Source organism: Triturus cristatus, chromosome 4_1, assembly GCF_964204655.1.
Source record: "Triturus cristatus chromosome 4_1, aTriCri1.1, whole genome shotgun sequence".
NCBI lineage: Eukaryota > Metazoa > Chordata > Amphibia > Caudata > Salamandridae > Triturus > Triturus cristatus.
This window is the reverse complement of record NC_140585.1, coordinates 329,870,181-329,887,297: the sequence shown is the minus strand read 5'-3', so window position 1 is coordinate 329,887,297 and position 17,117 is coordinate 329,870,181. Positions and strand designations below refer to the sequence as shown.

The 17,117-nt window shown below is 49.2% G+C and overlaps 1 protein-coding gene across 4 annotated transcripts in view; it reads left to right on the top strand.

Annotated features, from left to right (window-relative positions):
• DDX11 (DEAD/H-box helicase 11) overlaps positions 1-17,117 on the top strand; it is a 652,402-nt gene that overhangs the window by 317,117 nt on the left and 318,168 nt on the right. For all 4 annotated transcript variants that reach the window (XM_085652300.1, XM_085652298.1, XM_085652299.1 and 1 more), the window contains exon 17: positions 2,219-2,356. In XM_085652300.1, the coding sequence (XP_085508426.1) occupies positions 2,219-2,356 (138 nt within the window). The remainder of the gene's footprint in view (positions 1-2,218; positions 2,357-17,117) is intronic.

Here is a 17,117-nt window from a genome sequence, read left to right as displayed (position 1 = left end):
AGGTTGTGTCCCAACTTAAAGATATACACACTGGTTCCTCTGATTGGTTTTGTGCTCAGTGTCCGAGACCTCCAACGGAGTTAAGAAAGAAACTGATGTCCGTGTGCAGAGGAGGTGCTTGTATCCTGCTCTGCACCTTTATTCTGGGGTGGAACAGTCACTGCAGAGCCCCACGGCTCCACCTGCCGGCGTACAGGAGCTCTGCTGTGAAATCTTTCTGTTTCAGGTCTGGTGCCTGGAGATATTGTACAATTAGATAAAGTATCCACCAGAAAGGGCCTTTCCCAAGGTAAGTAACTTGTTCCTCAAGGGGACATGGTTCTAAATGAAGTCAATGTAACACATAGATCTGCTGGAACTCAAGACAAATCATCTTTCCTTAAAGTCCTTTAGGTTGTTCAACGCTGATTAAGACAAAAGTTGAGGAACCTCTTTAGGGAAATTCAGGGCAGCGCTTCTTGATACTAAATAAGGAAGCTAGCACTCTTTGTATGATAACTGTTGTAAAAAATGTTATCTTGTGCAACATTATTATAGGCCTACTTCTACATAGTTGTGGAAAACATCAGCTTGATTTTTTTTAGGGACTTCTGAAAAGCAAAACGTTAAGATACCACATTTAAGTGCCAGTGCACCAGATGTAAGATGAAATAATTTTTGATGAACAGATCAAAGACCTTTCTCAAAGTAAGTGCGATTCAGGCAATTTTCGCTCATAAACTGCATACTCTATCCTTTAGTACAAATCTGTTTTAAGTCCAACCTAAGCTCTTTCCCTGCTGTTTCTTTCTGTGTCCTGCTACACCAGTCGAAAGGTCCCATTACATAATGAAAAGGGATCTTCATTAGTGGCAAGTCAAGACAAAAGAAATTAATTAGCCTAAGCAATTGTTTTTCTGGTACGGTTCCATCCATAAAGTCATGACCAAGTCTAAGCAATCCGTAGCTTTGTAGATCGTATCCTGCATAACACGTTGGTACGAAAAGGGAGACCTCCCTTTCAAGAAAACCCAGGGCTTATTGTACAAGTGGGAAGGTGGCTAATAAAGCATGTCTCACAAACATCCATATTGATGAGTAATTTACTTGGTGATCACGACACAAATCTGCAGAGTTGGATCACCACAAGGGCCAAGCAAGGTTGCAAATTCTGCTTGATTATCAAATGGCTGTCTAGTTATTCTCCCTGTCTTGGTTTTACGTTACCTGTTGGAGGAGATGGGAATGCGCTTCCTGTTCTGTTCACTGTTCATTAATATGAACAAAGATCTCATGATGGTGAAGGTATGGGAATGCACTTTTAATCCTAGTTCTCAATCAGGGATATCTTCTCTTAATACAGAAATAACCCACCCACCTCCCTGGGAACCCCTAAGAGTGAAGCTAGGTGGCCAGTCCAACCTTATGGCTCTAATGCCTCCTTGATGTTTTAAAATGAGCTGCTACTCAATGACCATAGCACTGCCCTTTGGGATAGTCAACCTGGGTACAGGCTAGTTTTTTTTCAATCTGCAGTGTTGTGCAATGTTTCAGCTCAGTGTTATTCATTTGACATCTTAAAGAGGAAGCATTAGGAAAGTTCATGTTTTCTGCACATACAGTGCTAGTTTAAAGGTTTACCCTAAAAGCACTTGAACTCGCACACATGTTATTGTTTATTAAGTGTTTAAGTGTCCTACACAAAGGTGGAGCAGCTCATTCTTCATGAATTCACTGAACATTCCCATGACAAAGAATTATGGTTGCAGGTAAGTACATTTTCACATGGAGATTACCTGTGCCATTCACTGATGTGGCCCCTGACTTTAATTGTGTTAGTAATGCCATAGCGGTCACCAACCCTCTACGGTAGCCTTCTCTCTTTTCTTGAACTTTTTCTCCTCTACACCTGCCCCATAACTGTTCAGTGTAGAGAACGCGCTTTGTCCGCAGTAATGAATCTGTTGTACTAAAAAAGGCCAACTATTATTGTTGGTGTTAAGTAGTGCCACATGTGTGACCTATTTAGGGGCTGGTCACTTACAGGGCTTGGATGGCACATTTCATAAGCCATTGGCTCTCCCCATATTTTGTTGTTTTTTGTAGTTGTATCCCCTTTTATTGCTGCATTTGAATCTGTGTGCTTATTTTCCCAACAAACTTATTTGCTACTTTTTTGCATTAGATGTAGAAGTTCCCTAAATGTCTTACACCAATGTTGTCTCTTTGTCTCTTTAAGCCATCCCTGTTACTGCACCAGAGGAAACAACTGAGATTGGCCAGCCGCGCATGGCTTCTCCCCTAATGCTCATCGAAGGGTTTCTCTCAGCACTCACCAGTACCAATAAGGATGGTCGAGTGATCATCAATAAACAGGGTAACTAAAATAACTAAACAACCTTTAATGTTGAAGTAACACTTTATTGTATTTATTTCACGTTTTCGAGCATTAGATCGGGCTTATTTTATTCACTTTTGTGCTAAGAGACTGTAGTCCTTACTCATTTTGACACTTTGATTTCAAATCTTGCAAAACCTCAGACTTCAGTATTTGATTTGCATCAGTTCATTGATTTAAAAATCTTTGGAATTTCTTTAGAAAATACAGTGTTTGTCATTCACACAGAAACTCTGTGATTTGATAGTCTTTTTTGTTAAAAAAGAAATTCATTTAAATCAGCTTGTTTGTACACAGTTGTTTTGCAACAATTTTTTATTTGCATATCAACAGCAGTGCAGTGGCACCAAGTGCCCATCATAAAGTGCACTGGACAGGAAATCAATAAACCAGAAAATGACAAAAGAAGAAAGTTAAAAAAAATATATAAAAAGCAAGCAAAATGAACTTTAAGCAAAGGTATAAAAAACAGCATCACACACTCAATCCAAAGAGCCCAAATCAGTAGCAGGAATACACTATGCATAAATAGGGCATGCAGGCTGAGCAGGAACCAGCGGGGACTGTCAACCATTGTGAGGGATAGCTGGTGTTAGGCACGTAAATTAGAGTATGTGTGTTAGTATTCCTACAAAGATCCCTAATAAATGTCCACAAGGACTTAAAGAAACAGGAGCTATAGATCTGCCAAATATTGAGCCCGGGGCTCTCCGCTCATTCCCCGCTGGCAAAGGTGTAACAGTTGGAGTTAACCCCATTTTGTGGATCTGCATGGAAATCGGTCGAATGGCTCCCAAATTCAGGAGTAGGCATCCATGTGGTTGTTCCTCTTGAATATGCATTGTATATGTACAGTCTGCCACTTTAGCCAGTTCGGAGAGCCATTCGGCACCTGAAGGCACCAATGGTTTCCTCCAGTGGTGTAAAATACAGAGTTTGGCAGTGGTCAGGCCCAGTACCAACCAGTAGGGATATCACAGCCATCCATATCATGAAGGAGGACCAACCGCTGCGTGTGTAACAATCAGATTGGTCCTGAGGTCCGAGGGTGGCCCATACCTCAGACCAGTGGGAGCCAAATGCCAAACAGGACCACAAGATGTGTTTCATGTCGCATCCCACCTACCCACAATGCCAACAGATATGGTGCGGTAACAGACCTGCCTCGTGCAGTCACACCGGAAACCAGTGGCAGGTATACAGCAGTTTTAATTAGGAGAATTTCAAGCAAGTTTCCCAGAGAAAAGAACCATAGGTCTCCAGGAGTGAGGTCCAGGCCTTTCCGGGTGTATATATGACCCACCGCACCCTGCCAAAAGAGCCAAGACGTCTCCAGGGTAGGTTGGAAAAAAACAGCCTGTCTGGATATCCCCTCTGGAGCCACCACTCCCCCCGTACCTCCGTATGAGCATAGAGCTTGGAAATTTTAGGACTGGGTTTATCTGTCCTCCAAATTAAATTTTTAATCTGAGAATCAGTGGGGACCAGGAGAGAGCCGAGAACGCGAATCAGTAGCATCCCTAACACATAGTTGAACCTCGGAGCCGTCACCATCTTGACATCCTGCACTCAGCCTACCAGAGATAAATGGAGATGTAAAGTCAAGGCGAGTGGACGCCAGCAGAGGGGATATGTTGTTGTGCGCCACATGGTCCAGTCCCATGGAGATACGAATGCCCACATATTTCAGGCTCTTCGGCATCCATTGCACTCCACCCCCTGCATGCAATGGTTGGGTTGTGATTAGTGAGATCGGCATCACCTCCCCCCGTTCACACAGTGACCGTAAAATTCATGAAAACAAATTGGATAAAGACATCAGAGCTGGTTGTGAGACCTTCATCAGGATATCGTCAGCGTATAGGGAAGAATTGATGGGTCCTGTTGAGGTTGGTATACCTGGCATAAGGGATCACTTTCTGCTGGCAATCGTCAAGGACTGAAAAGCGCAGAGAAAGAGTAAAGGAGAGAGCGCACAACTCTGCCTGGTACTTTTCTTGATGCAAATTGCCGTGGGAAGGTGACCTTTGCAGTTGATCTGTGCCGTCGGCTTGTTGTAGAACCCCTTAACTTTCTGTAGAAAAAAAGTCTCGGCTGAAACGCTCCATAACCCAGTACAGGTAAGGCCATTTAGCTTGGTCGAATGCCTTCTCTGTGTCTAGCGACCACGCCATCCATTCGTCCTCAGCATAGTGTGAATCTCGGAGGAGGTGAGCCCGTGTGCGCATATGATTCTGGGAAGAACAACTCGGCATGAAGCCCACTTGTGATGAGGGATCAGAGACGGTATAACCTTTCGGAGTTGGGTAGCAAGAATTTTTACCGGAATTTTCATACCAACATTTAACAGAAATGGGGCGGTATGAACCACAGATGAAAGGGTCATTCCCATCCGTGGGGAGAACCCTAATGATTGCCTTATTGGAAAGGGGGCTCAAAGTCGCAGTTACAGACACTTCCGGAAGGCTTGGTGTAATATCTGTGCCACTTGAGATGCACAGGGCTTATAAAATTCCCCAGGGAAGCCATCATCACCCAGGTGATAGCATGTTGATAAACTGGCTTTAGCTACCTTGACTTCGTCAAGGGTAATGTGCCCTGCCAAATGAGCTCTGCCTTTGTCCGACAACACCAGTAAGTGAACGAAGGTCGTGAACAGGTCCTTCGGAGGTGTAAGGGCACCATTATTAGTCATAGAGGTAATCATAGAGGGAGGCGCATGCCTCTGCAATATCCATAGGGTGTGTAAGAAGTCTGCCCGTAGTGTCTCGTATGGCGGATATGGAGAGCTGGGCCTGTCTTTTGCGCAGTTGAAAGGCTAAAAGGCATCCTGTAATTTTTGTCCCTCTCATAGTGTCTCCATTTGAATTTAGTGAGCGCCGTTTATGCTCCAGAGGTGTAGAGTGCATTATATTCTAACTTCGCAGCTTCTAGCCTGTGGCTATTAGCAAGCGAGGGAGTCTTGTTATCTGACACTGTAAGGGAGGACATAAGCGTTTCCAAGCGGGGTCTTTCAGCGGCGCTTCACCTGTCCACTATCCCTCTTCAGCAGGCCCCTGCAGGTGGTCTTACTGGTTGCCCAGACCACTTGAGGCAAGGCGACTGAGTTCTCATTCTCCACTGGTAGACCCTAACATGAGCATTTAACATCGCCTTTTCCCCTGGGAGGCTGTATGTGGTGCCTGTATACACCACAAACCGGTCGCCGGTGGTCTAATCCCCAATGTCACCTCCAATAACACTGGGCAGGGATCCGAGAGCCCCCCGGTAAAATGTCTGAGTAAATCAGGAGGGAGAGAATGGAAGGTTTCACAAGGAAATAATTGAGCCAAGAGCAAGTATAATGAACAATCGACATATAAGTGTAGCTCTTACCAGAGGGGTGCATAAGATGCCAAACATTCACTAGACCGTGATAAGCCAATAGATCTGTGAGCTGATCCCTGTCCAAGGCGTTGTGACGGTCAAGCAGACTACTCCGGTCACAAACTGCATTAGGTTCCATGTTCCAGTAGCCCCCCACTATCAGTCTCGCCATGCAAAACTTTGTATGGAATCTATTCAGGCGGCTAAAGTAGGTGGCCTTACTGCCCAAGGGTACATATACAGAACCCAAAACAACAATGTGCGTTGCTAGTTTCAATTTCACGAAGACGTACCTGCCCTTAGAATGGACCCAAGTTTTGAACAGAGTATGGGGGAAGCGATTTATGTATCAAGACAGCAACCCACATTTACATATGCGAGAAGAAAGAGGCCTGGCGGGTAGGTGAACTAGACTCTAAAGCTATAGAGCGGCACCTACTCCCCACCACCTGTTCCACACAGTCCCTATGTAACGTTTCCACCCCACCTATGGGCAAATATAATTCTAGCTATAAGGCCACATCAGTGTTATGGTGTCGCAAGAAATTTAGGATCTTTTTACATTTAACAAAACTGCACAGTCCATTAACAGTCATGAGCACAACATGGAGGGGCCGATCCCGAAACGACAGCAGAGGCATTGTCATGTATAAATAAGGGCACCTACTTGGAATTTAGAAGGAGATGGCGGGTTCCCAAGTCCTAGAGCATGTGTCCAAAGGAAAGCCACCCCAAGAAAGGTAGGTGCAAGGCTGCTAACCATTTATGGATATAGTAGTATCAGCAGAGAGAGTGGGTGTGAGAATGGGGAATGAGAGGTCTCTGTCACTGTGCACTGTGAACAACATTAACTAACAAACTGTAGCCTGTAGAACTAACCCTGGTAGGGAACACTGGGTGACCTAGTCAGCCTGCCGGATGCCATCAAGGGAAGGTCTGCGGAGTGTCACCTGGTCGCACACAAGGGATATAGGGCAGTGGAAAGGGGGCCAATCAATTAGCGCATCTCTGTCGGCTCAGGGTCGGCAGAGGTAAGCGCCATCTGGAAACCCCCCTTCCCCCCCAGACATAACCATACATGACAATGAGCAGCAACACAAACCTTGAACAATAAAGAAAACAGTGCCTCAAGCAGGGGAAATGCAATACAAAACTGCAGCAAAGGATATAATCATGGATAGGATCATGGTGCTCAAGTTGGAAAAATGAAGCAGAAGAAAAGCAGGTTTGAAGTCTGAGACCAAGGCTGGCGGCAACTCTCTAGGAGGTCGTAGGTCTGTCTTTGACAGGGTATCTGGCTTTGTCCCGGCCCTATCCTGGTTCAGGACATCGATCACCTGGACCAGGCCCTCTCTGTCTGAACGGCGGTGGGAAGAGGGCCGAGGCTTGCCAGGAGGAGGAATGGCGCTGGGTCCACCAGCTTGCACAAAGTTGCCACCCCCTCCATTTGAAGCGAAGACAGATTGGGGTTAAAAGACTAGTCCATCATATCCTCACAGGTGTCGAGGTTGACGCCACCGGTCCGGACCTTCTAATTTCTTTCCGCGGCCTTATACGGTTATGATCATCAGGGCCAGGTCCAAAAGACTGAATTTGATACCTGCATCTCGTAGGCAGGGGCACAGTGCTAGCAGCTTGTTGCGATTGACCTCCTTCTCATGTGGGGAAATCCACTGTGATATGTGTTAGGGCCCCATTGTACTGAAACAGTCCCCCATTATTTCTGACTGCCTGCAGGTTGACCCTGAGATGTTGATGGTGTAAAAGGCATGCTATGATTGCTCTGGGGGAGCCAGAAGACCGCTCGTAATCTATGTGTGCACTGTAACTCCAAATACCAGGTGGGTCAGAGTGGGCAGAAAGGGGCCAAGGGAATCCCAGCATGTTATCCCCCTCCAAACCCTCCGGGACCCCATAGAGCCAGATATTATCCCTCTAGGGCCCAGTCCTCCAAGTCCGATACCTTCTGCTGCAGCCACTGAATGTCAGTACTCCAGTCTGGCTGTTAACCGTAGAGCCTGTCCAGTCTGTCCACACTCTTGTCCACAGAATCGAGCCTTAAATGCATTTGTAAGAGATTAAACCGCAGGGACTTAATATCAGACACCATGGATGTGATAGTGGTATCAAAGGCAGACAGTTTGGCACTCATGGCAGTTACCTCCTTGAGTATCAGCGCAAGCGTATTCTTATCCATGGTGTCAGTAGTAGCAGCTGTCCGCGAAGCACCCCCGGATAATGCCTCAGCAAAGGGCAGCTGTATCATTGCATTTGTACCAGACCTGAAGAAAGAGGATTTTACACAGGCAATAACCCTAGGCACTCTCTCGTGCAAGGGCGTCAGCAGTGAATCCGTTGGGACGGAGGCCAGATGGCACTGAGAAAAACAGTTCCACAGAAGGGCCCTGTCCTAGGTCACACCTCAAAGTAGACATGGCCGAAGTACCTGGGGCATAAAGGGAGGCTAGCAGAGTGAAGTACAGCAGAAGTAAAGCACCAGAAGACCCCGCAGCATAGGCCTGTCCAGCGGTGGGGGGGGGAGACATACCAGGCGATACCAAGCACCCACAAAGGCGTCCCAGGGCCAACTAAGCAGCAAAGTCAGCCATAGTCAGTCCACCAGTATGGGAACCACCAACATGCTAATGGTGCAAAGGAAGTACCATTTTACAAGGGGCAAGCGGGGCCAGGTGTCCGGGTCAGACTGTCTTTTCACTGATACAGTACCAAATGAGTAGTACCAGGTAAAACCCTGGCTCTAGAAAAGCACTGTCACCCAAGCCCTAGACCCCAGCAACAGGCCAGTTGCAACCATTGGGCCCCTCCTAGCAGCCCTCCGCCCCCATCAGTGGCAAAAGGAAGTAGCAAAAAGGAGCAGGCGTCAAATAGTACAGAAGCCCCCACCTCTGTGTGGTGAGGGAAGAGCACCCGATGAATGAGTGAGGTCTTTAATACTGCAAATTGAGCAGAGAAGAGCAGTGCCACTGGGTGTCCTCTGCACACAGGCAGGGCCCAATAATAGGAGCACCCTGCCCCTAATGAGAACTGACCAGGCAGCCCGCAGCAACCACCACAAAAGAGACCGGGCACTCCTGCGCTCTACCACGTCGCCCGTGCAGTCTCCTACACCAGGATCTCCTCTCCCCATGGGAGGGTCTCCTCTCCCAGTGGTCAGGGCCCAACAATGGGAACACCTCTCTCCTGGGCATTCTGTAGTCCGTAGTCCCTCAAGGGTCGGTGTTACTAGTCCATGCAGCCTTTTGGCAACCGCCACACAGCAAACAGCTTGCTCTGTTGTTCCGCCAGGTTGCCAGAATAGTCATCGGCTCCGGGAGGCCACGTATGCGAGGGTGGGGGAGAGATAGTCGGGAACAGTTAACCTCAAGACACCAGCGCCTCAAAATCAGATATATCGGAGTGTACCCCTCCCTCCAGAGCCTCTTCGCTACCAGCTGTACTACCGGATACTGTGTCTACGGCATGCAGGTCGGCGGTAGATCGTCGTTCAATGAGCTGCCATCTTGCTCTGAGGTGTAGCTCCTCCCCTGAACATTGTTTTTCTCTTTTCCTCCTTTTGGATGACCCACCCCGCTCGCCCTTGTACATGTGGTTGCATTCCCCTCCCTCTTTTTACCTTCATGCCACAACACATCACTCTGTCTTCAATCTCTGTTTCTTTCTGGGGTTGGCTCTTCTCTTTACTGCCTTACAGTATATGGCATCCATAGGAAGTCTTTAGCATGAATACCAGATGTTGTGACATCACCCAGGAGAAGTGCTTGCTTCATCGTTATTCTGGTGCCTCACATGGCTCTCCAGAGTTCCGAGTGCGAAGGTAAAAAGGCGGTTGATGGTGAGCATGGGTGGTCCTGTGCCATTTGCCTTCTTCACTGTCAGTGCTGGTCTCTCTGTAGACCCGAGCTGAGAAGAAGTCTGAATTCCAATTGACAGGTGGCTGTCGGAGAGCTGCTGCCAGAGCAGTGCAGATTTCAAGGGATGGGAGTGTGCAGAGGGTTGTGGGATTGCGTGACAAGAAGCAAGACATTTATTTTGAGCAAATTTGGTTGCGGGGCTAGAAGTGGTCTGGGTATCTGCCAAGGGTTGCGTGGGTGCCTAGAGATCAGGTATTTTTTGTTATATGTATTTGTAGCTTGTTGGTGGATACTTTTTCAGAGGGTGGTGGGGGCTGGTGGCAGTAAGTGTTTAATTTTTATAAAACCTACTTAGTGCTTTATTAATCTCTGCTTTACTACATTTTTTGAGCTATGAACTGTTATTGTCTTTTTGGTTCCCTGGCCTGATTTTATCCACAGTTTTAATGGGATGCTATTTCAAAACATTTTTACCTTATTATTATTTTTTTTAAAGATGTTTTTTATTGGTTTTATAGAGCGCAGTGCATAACAGTGGAGCCCGTACCGAGATTGGTACATATATTAATGCAACGTAATACATATTTGGCATTGTGAACCTTAGTGCGTACATATTAAATTGTCAGGATACATTATAAGCATTACAATGATAGTCGGCATATTTAGTAAATTGCAAAAATTACGGTAGCATAAAGAACTTGATTTTATGAACTATTTAGTTATGCACCAAATATTAATCCTATTTGAGTTTTCAAATACTTCTGCTTTATTATCTGAGTTTTTCTTCGGGTTCTAACTGACTTTTTTCAGTTTTTAGATTGTTTTCATTGACACTGTTTGTTCTAGCTCATGTATGTCTTAAGGTGAACCATTTTCACTTTACCAGCATCCTATCCTTAACATTCTCCTCTACTACTTCTTCCCCCTCTTTCTAACCCTAAACATTATGCTAAACGTTTCCCTGTTCTTAATTTTAAATTAATTACATTCAGTTCACTAGATCATAATCCAAATTTAACTGAATCTAATAAATTCCTTTAAATAATCGAAATGTTAACCATAAAACCTTGTTATAATTATTTTTAAATGTAATTTAATAGAAGTTTTGTAAACTTAATGCTAACCATAACTATGTATTAAATCTTTAAATCTTTAGCAATTTAATTTAAAGTAGTTTAGCTTATATTACATACAATTTTTACACAAACATGAAAATAAATGTAAACTAGATTTTAACCTTGTGTCCGTATAGCTAATCTTAACCTTCTATTTTTTCAGGTGCGTTTATTTTTCGCTTAATTCCATTCATTTAGTTTACTGTTACCCCAAACTTTATACATTATTGAATTACATTAATTTAACCTTAGTATTTAATAATTCTGGTATGAAACTAATTCTATCCCTTTATTAATTTTATTTAAATTAATTTTCAGTTGCCATCATTAATTCTAATACTTAAGTAAATTATTTTAAAATTTTAAGACAGTAGGTGATACAGGAATACAGTGTATGGCTCTAAAAATTATCCAGTCCAATGTCATAAGATAGAAAACAAAATATGTCTACCTCCATACTAACCTGCACCATTTTTTCAACTGGTTGGTGTTCTCCACGCTTTCACAACTACCTTTCTTTTATCCAATATGTTTTGTGCCCTCTCTGTCTTTTTCTTTTTTTTGATAAACAAGTTTTATTCGTTTTACAGAAATAGTACACCAGCCAATCCGCACCATATTGCAATGATTGAGGATCATAGTCACAGTTTCCCAATGTCCAACGTACAAACATCAATAGGCAAAAGTGGAATGTACTTAGACGAACCCCCCACAGTCAGACCCCCCCTCCCAACCATTTCCCCCAAATTCTGCAGTATTTCTTGGGGCAACCCCGTGCTGCATACATAACCTTCTCCTGCGTGGCGCACCAGTCCACCTCATTCCGCCAACGCCCCACACCCGGGGGTTCGGGGCATTTCAAAGAACAGTTTTTAGTTGCGTGACCCATCCAGCCCGTCAGTGATGCCCAGGAGCGTGTGTTTAGGGTTGTGAGGAACCTCACACCCCAGAACCTCAGAGAGTTCGTCTTTGTTGCCCTGCCAAAATCCCGCCAAGAGGGGACAGGTCCAGACCATGTGGAAGAAGTCAGCAGGGTCACATCCACACCTGGTACAGGCTGGGGATGGACTAAGCCCTGCGCGATGAAGGCGTACTGGAGGGAGATATGCGGCATGCAAGTAGTAGAACTGCACCAATGGCAGCCTGGCGGAGGCGGTGACCGTTCTAGGGGCCATAAGGGCGTCACGCCAGTCCTCTTTCTCCAAGGGGCCCACCCAGTCCACCCATTGCGCCCGCAGTCGGTCCAAGGAAGTTGGGGTATTGTTAATCAGTGTACGATAAATGCGGAGATGCCACCTTTCCCCATGTCCCCAAACATGATCTGGGCTTCTGGCGGGCTGTGAGCTGGCAACCACGTGCCTGTTGTGAGGTGCGAGCGTAGGGCATGTCGCAGCTGGAGGTAGCGAAAAAATTATGAGTGGTGCAATGAGTACCTGGTTTGGAGATCCTCGAAGGAGCGCATATGATCCCCCACCCAAACGTCCCCAAGCTGCGTAATGCCTATAAGGTCCCAAGCTTCGAAGCCCTGAAGCCCAGTCACCTTCCTAAGCCAAGTCCCGTGCCACAGGGGCGAACAGTGGGTCAGTGTGCATGTCCAGTTGGTGTGTCGCAGTGCTGCTCGCCAGGCCAGTAACACCGAGCGTGTCACCTCCGGAAGACGGGAGGGAATCGGGGTCCCATATAGGAAGGATTGGATTCTGGTGAGGCCAGCTCCCCCAGTTCGAGCCTATAGGCTGGATCGGACCACCCCCGTTGAACCAGTCATGTATGGTAAGAAGTCGATAAAGGTGAATCATCCCCAAACCCCCGTCGAACGAGGGGACCCTGCAAGTACTGAGCGCTAGCTCGGACCTTCCCCTTTCCCATAGAAACTTGTTGACTAAGCCATCAAGTTCACGGAACCAGGTACTGGGAAAGCACATGGGGGTGTTTTGAAGCATGTAAAGAAAGCTGGGAAGCACCAGCATCTTAAAAAGGGCCACCCTCCCCATGGGGTTGAGGGGCAGCGACTGCCACCGCTGGAGGTCCGCCTTGGCCCGCTTCACCAGTGGAGTGACGTTGAGGGCCCAGCTGAGCTCAGGTAGCAGGGTCACCCAGATCCCCAGGTATTTGAATGATTGACGACGTAAAGGTATTTCAGACTGCCAGTCGAAGCATTCCCGTGAGAGGTGAAGGGGAACCAGGACCGATTTGTTGGAATTCAACCGAAGGCCTGATGCCTGTTGGAAGGACTGCAGGATACGTAAACAGTGAGGGCCGGACCGGGCAGGATCCACCAAATAGATGAGGACGTCATCCGCGTAGAGGGCGATTTTATCCGGTTCAGCGCCAGGCCATTCCCATCCCCGCACCCGCTCGCAAGGCCGCCAAGGGCTCCATCACTAAAGCAAAAAGCAGGGGAGAAAGGGGGCAGCCCTGCCTCGTCCCCCTGCAGACCGAGAAGGGTTCCAACAGGACTCCATTTACTAGAACATGAGCCCTCGGGAGGGCGTACAGAACTTTGACCATGGCTTGAAAGTGGGTACAAAGTCCCATTATGCCAAGAACGTCATGAAGGAAGCCCCAGTCTCAAAGTCTACCAGGAGAAGCGCTAGGTATGGGGTGAGGAGGTGGCGATGTGCCAAGGCATAGTGCAATCTGCGAAGACAGTGTTGGGTGCCGCACGAGGGCATAAACCCGCACTGGTCAGAGTGGACCAGCGTGGGTAGATGAGGTTTGAGGCGCTGGGCAAGGAGGGTGGCGAACAGTTTGACGTCCGTGTTGATGAGGGAGATGGGGCGGTAATCGGGCACTGTGGTGATGGAGGCTGGGATTTCGGAAGGACTACAATGGTGGCTATGGCCGTTTCCATAGGGAAGGAGCCCCTCTCCACCGCCTCGCGAAATAGCGCGTCCAGGTGGGGGATGAGAACATCCCAGTACTGGGCATAGTATTCCTGTGGAAGACCATCTGCGCCCGGTGTCTTGCCGGCTGACATGAGCGATTGCTTCACCAATTTCCTCGCGGGAAATGGGGCGGTCCAGATCGACTTGAGCGGCGGCATCCACGCATGGAAGGCGGCTACCTTCCATGTCCATCAGATCCGCAAGGGACAGGGTAGGGGCTCGGGCCTCGTACAGTTTACGGTAGTAGACGGCGAAGGCTTGTGCCATTTCCAATGGGGCACGACACGTTGACCTGTCTGGTGCCGCTATTTCTGGGATTATACGGTTCGCTCTCGGGTATGTGGCCAGGCAGTGGAGGAGCGAGCCGTTCTTGTCACCCCATCCATATACCCTGGCCACTGAGGAGCGCCAAAGGAGTTTGGCCGTGTCCAGCGACAGTTGCTTGATCACCGACCGGAGCTGGCTCAGAAGTCTTGTGTCGGAAGAATCTGGGGATCAGGCCGAGGCACGTTCGAGGCGCAGAGCCTGCGCCTCCCGCGAAGTAATCTGTTCCTGTTGGGCTTGTCGCTGGAGCTGGAGTTGACCCTTGGCGACCCCCCCCCCCCCCAATCGTGGCCTTGCCTGCCTCCCATAGGGTGCCTGGGGAGGACACGGAGCCCTCGTTATCGAGAAAGTACTGTGCTAGCTCCTGCCTCACCACCTTCCTGAAACCCTTGTCCTGAAGAAACCAGGCATTAAACCTCCAAGTTTGCTGGAGAGAGGCGGGGGGAGGACCTGCGAGGATCATCACTGGCGAGTGGTCTGAGATACCTCTCGGGAGAAGCGAAACGTAGGAACGAAGATGGCGTCAATGCGTGCCTGTGTATGGTGTGCCGCTGAGGTATGCGTGAATTGTTTGGAATGAGGGTGCCACAATCGCCAGGCATCGCATAAGCCTAGCGATGCGGACCAAGACCTCAGCTGCTTGGCCTGTGCAATTCTACCAGGGGATGGAAGGCCCGTCGTATCAAGTTCGGGTGATGAGACCGCGTTAAAGTCGCCTCCAAGAAATGTGGGACCAGGGGGCAGGTATGCCAGGAGGTCAACAGACTTAGCTAGGACCGTCGCCAGCATTGAGGGGGAGAATATAGGGACACCAGGTTAAGCGGGTTGCCGTTTAGTGTGCCACTGAGGGCCACAAAAGTGCCCTGGGCGTCAAGAGACGTGTGGACCGTCACCAGAGGAAGGGAGCATCGCACCAGGATCGCCACCTCTCGGGAACCCCTTCTAAAACCTGAGTGCCACACTCTGTCATAGCCGTACTGCGTTAAGAAGGGACAGTGATTACCCAGCAAGAGGGTTTCTTGTGAGAGTAAGATGTCCACCCCTAAGCGCTGAGCGTATCTGAGGACAGCCATGTGTTTAAAGCGGTCCAGGAGGCCATTAACGTTCCATGACATGATGCGCAGGGGGGGCGTTTATCAATGGTGTGTCCGACATGGTGCTTGAGTTGGCAGTAGGACTACAAGCTTGAAAGGGGAGGCCCAGTCTGCCTGTCCTATCGAGTGTACGTCAGGGTGCTTCGTGAATACTGGTGTGGTAGAACTAAAGAACGCAAAGCCCAGGAAAAAGTCCATCGGAGCACCCGAAGGGAGATCTGTATGACTCATGGGGGACAAATCCGGGTGCCATAGGAAAGCTGGTGTAGTGAGACTAAAGGAAAAGAACCAAAAAGATAACTGTAACACGGGACAACGGTCCCACCCCCCAACCCCTCTCCCGCCCCCCACCCTACACTTCAGGGACGGAAGCATCTGTCGCCCTAACAATAAGTCAATGAGTAACAACCAAACTAAAACGCTTGGGAATGGGAAAACTTGGAGGACCCCTCCTCGTGTCTGGATGTGTGTATATTAGTCCATCGGGAAAGGAAGAAATGTTCTGGGTTAGAGCATCGTCTCCGGCCGCGGAGCCAGGCCCGGTGGGTAGAAACCAGTTCAAGCCGGGTCGTGCAGAAGCATTGGGCTACGGGAGAGGTCAGAGTCTGGAAGGTCGATCGCCAAGGGCCCGGGTGGAGCCCCCCCCGCCGTCCATGCAACCAGAGGAGCCAGAGCGCCTCCCATTCGAGGGTCCTCTGGGGAGAGACACTGACCGCTGTGAGTGACCCGGCGGGGAGGCCGAGTGGGCCCTCCTGGGCCCACGGCGCCTGCGGGAGCGATTACGCTGAGTTGGAGGAGCGAAAGGAGCAGGGCGGTCAGAACGACTTCCACCTTCCCCTGGTCCAGCGCCCGATCCCCAGCCCTCAGAGGGCGCTCCTCCGTCGCCCAGGTCCAGGCCGCCGTCGGATTGTCAAAGAACAGAGTCTTGTTCGTAAACACCACACGCAGGCGAGCCGGTATTGAATGTTGAGCGCCCTCAGCTTTTGCTTGACCTCCCCAAAGGAGCGGCGCTGGCCCTGGACCTCGCGGGTGTAGTCTGGGAAGATCATAATAGCACAATTTTCGTAGTGCAGCCGCTGTTGTTTGCGGGCTTCGGCCAGGACAGTGTCACGATCCTTGAAATTGAGATCCACATGATGAATGGTTGGGGGGTGCACCCGGCGCTGGCATCGGGGCCAAAGACCGGTGGGCCCGCTCGATCGCAAACCATGGGGAGAGAGAGTCCCTCGGGACCCACGACCGCAGCCACTTTTCCAGAAAATCCGCCGCACGGCCCTGCTCCACTCCTTCCGGAAAGCCCACCAGGCGGAGATTATTGCGTCGAGATATGTTTTCAGCATCCTCTGCCCGGCGGTGGAGCTCCTGAGTTTGCAACTGAAGACGGGCCACCTGCCCTTAAGTTGTTGAACGTTGTCTTCGATAGTGGAGATACGGGTTTCAGTCTCTGTAATCCGGGCAGTGGCGTTACGGAGGTCCTGGCGAATGAGAGTCATGTCGACTCGTACATCTGCGATTTTTCCCTCCACTGAGGTCTGGGATGCGTGGATGGCCTGGAGGATGGTGGCCAAGTCTGCGGACGGAGGGGCCCCCTGTTAAACCACACCCCCAGTAGCCCCCGCCTCCGAGGTAGTAAAGCAGTCCATCTTCGTCTGGGTGGCTGGGGCCTTTACCGATCTGTCCGCTCTGCCTATGGCGGCTCCTGGTAGAAAAGGATTCCTCACGCCCCACAGGTAGACTCTGCAGTGGGAAGTTACCAAGCTAAACCGGGGAGCAGTAGGTCAGCAGGGACAGGCAGCTAGCGTGGAGACTCGGCATATGTCAAGTTATCGCTGCCTGAAATGTGCGGCCGGAGTCGTAGGGAAGGAGGGGGAAAGGGACCACGATCCACGGCTAAACAAGACCCCCCCGGCCAGGGCCACAGGTAGCTCCACCGGGTGGCTACACACAATGTCCGCAGGGGTATTAGCGGGTCCAGGGCTGATGCGGACTGGTGACCACGGGAGCACAATACTGGTCAGCGCCAGGCCCCGAGAGGAGAGGCCCAGCAGGAGCAGTTCACCCCAGCCGCAGGTCGCAGGGTTGCG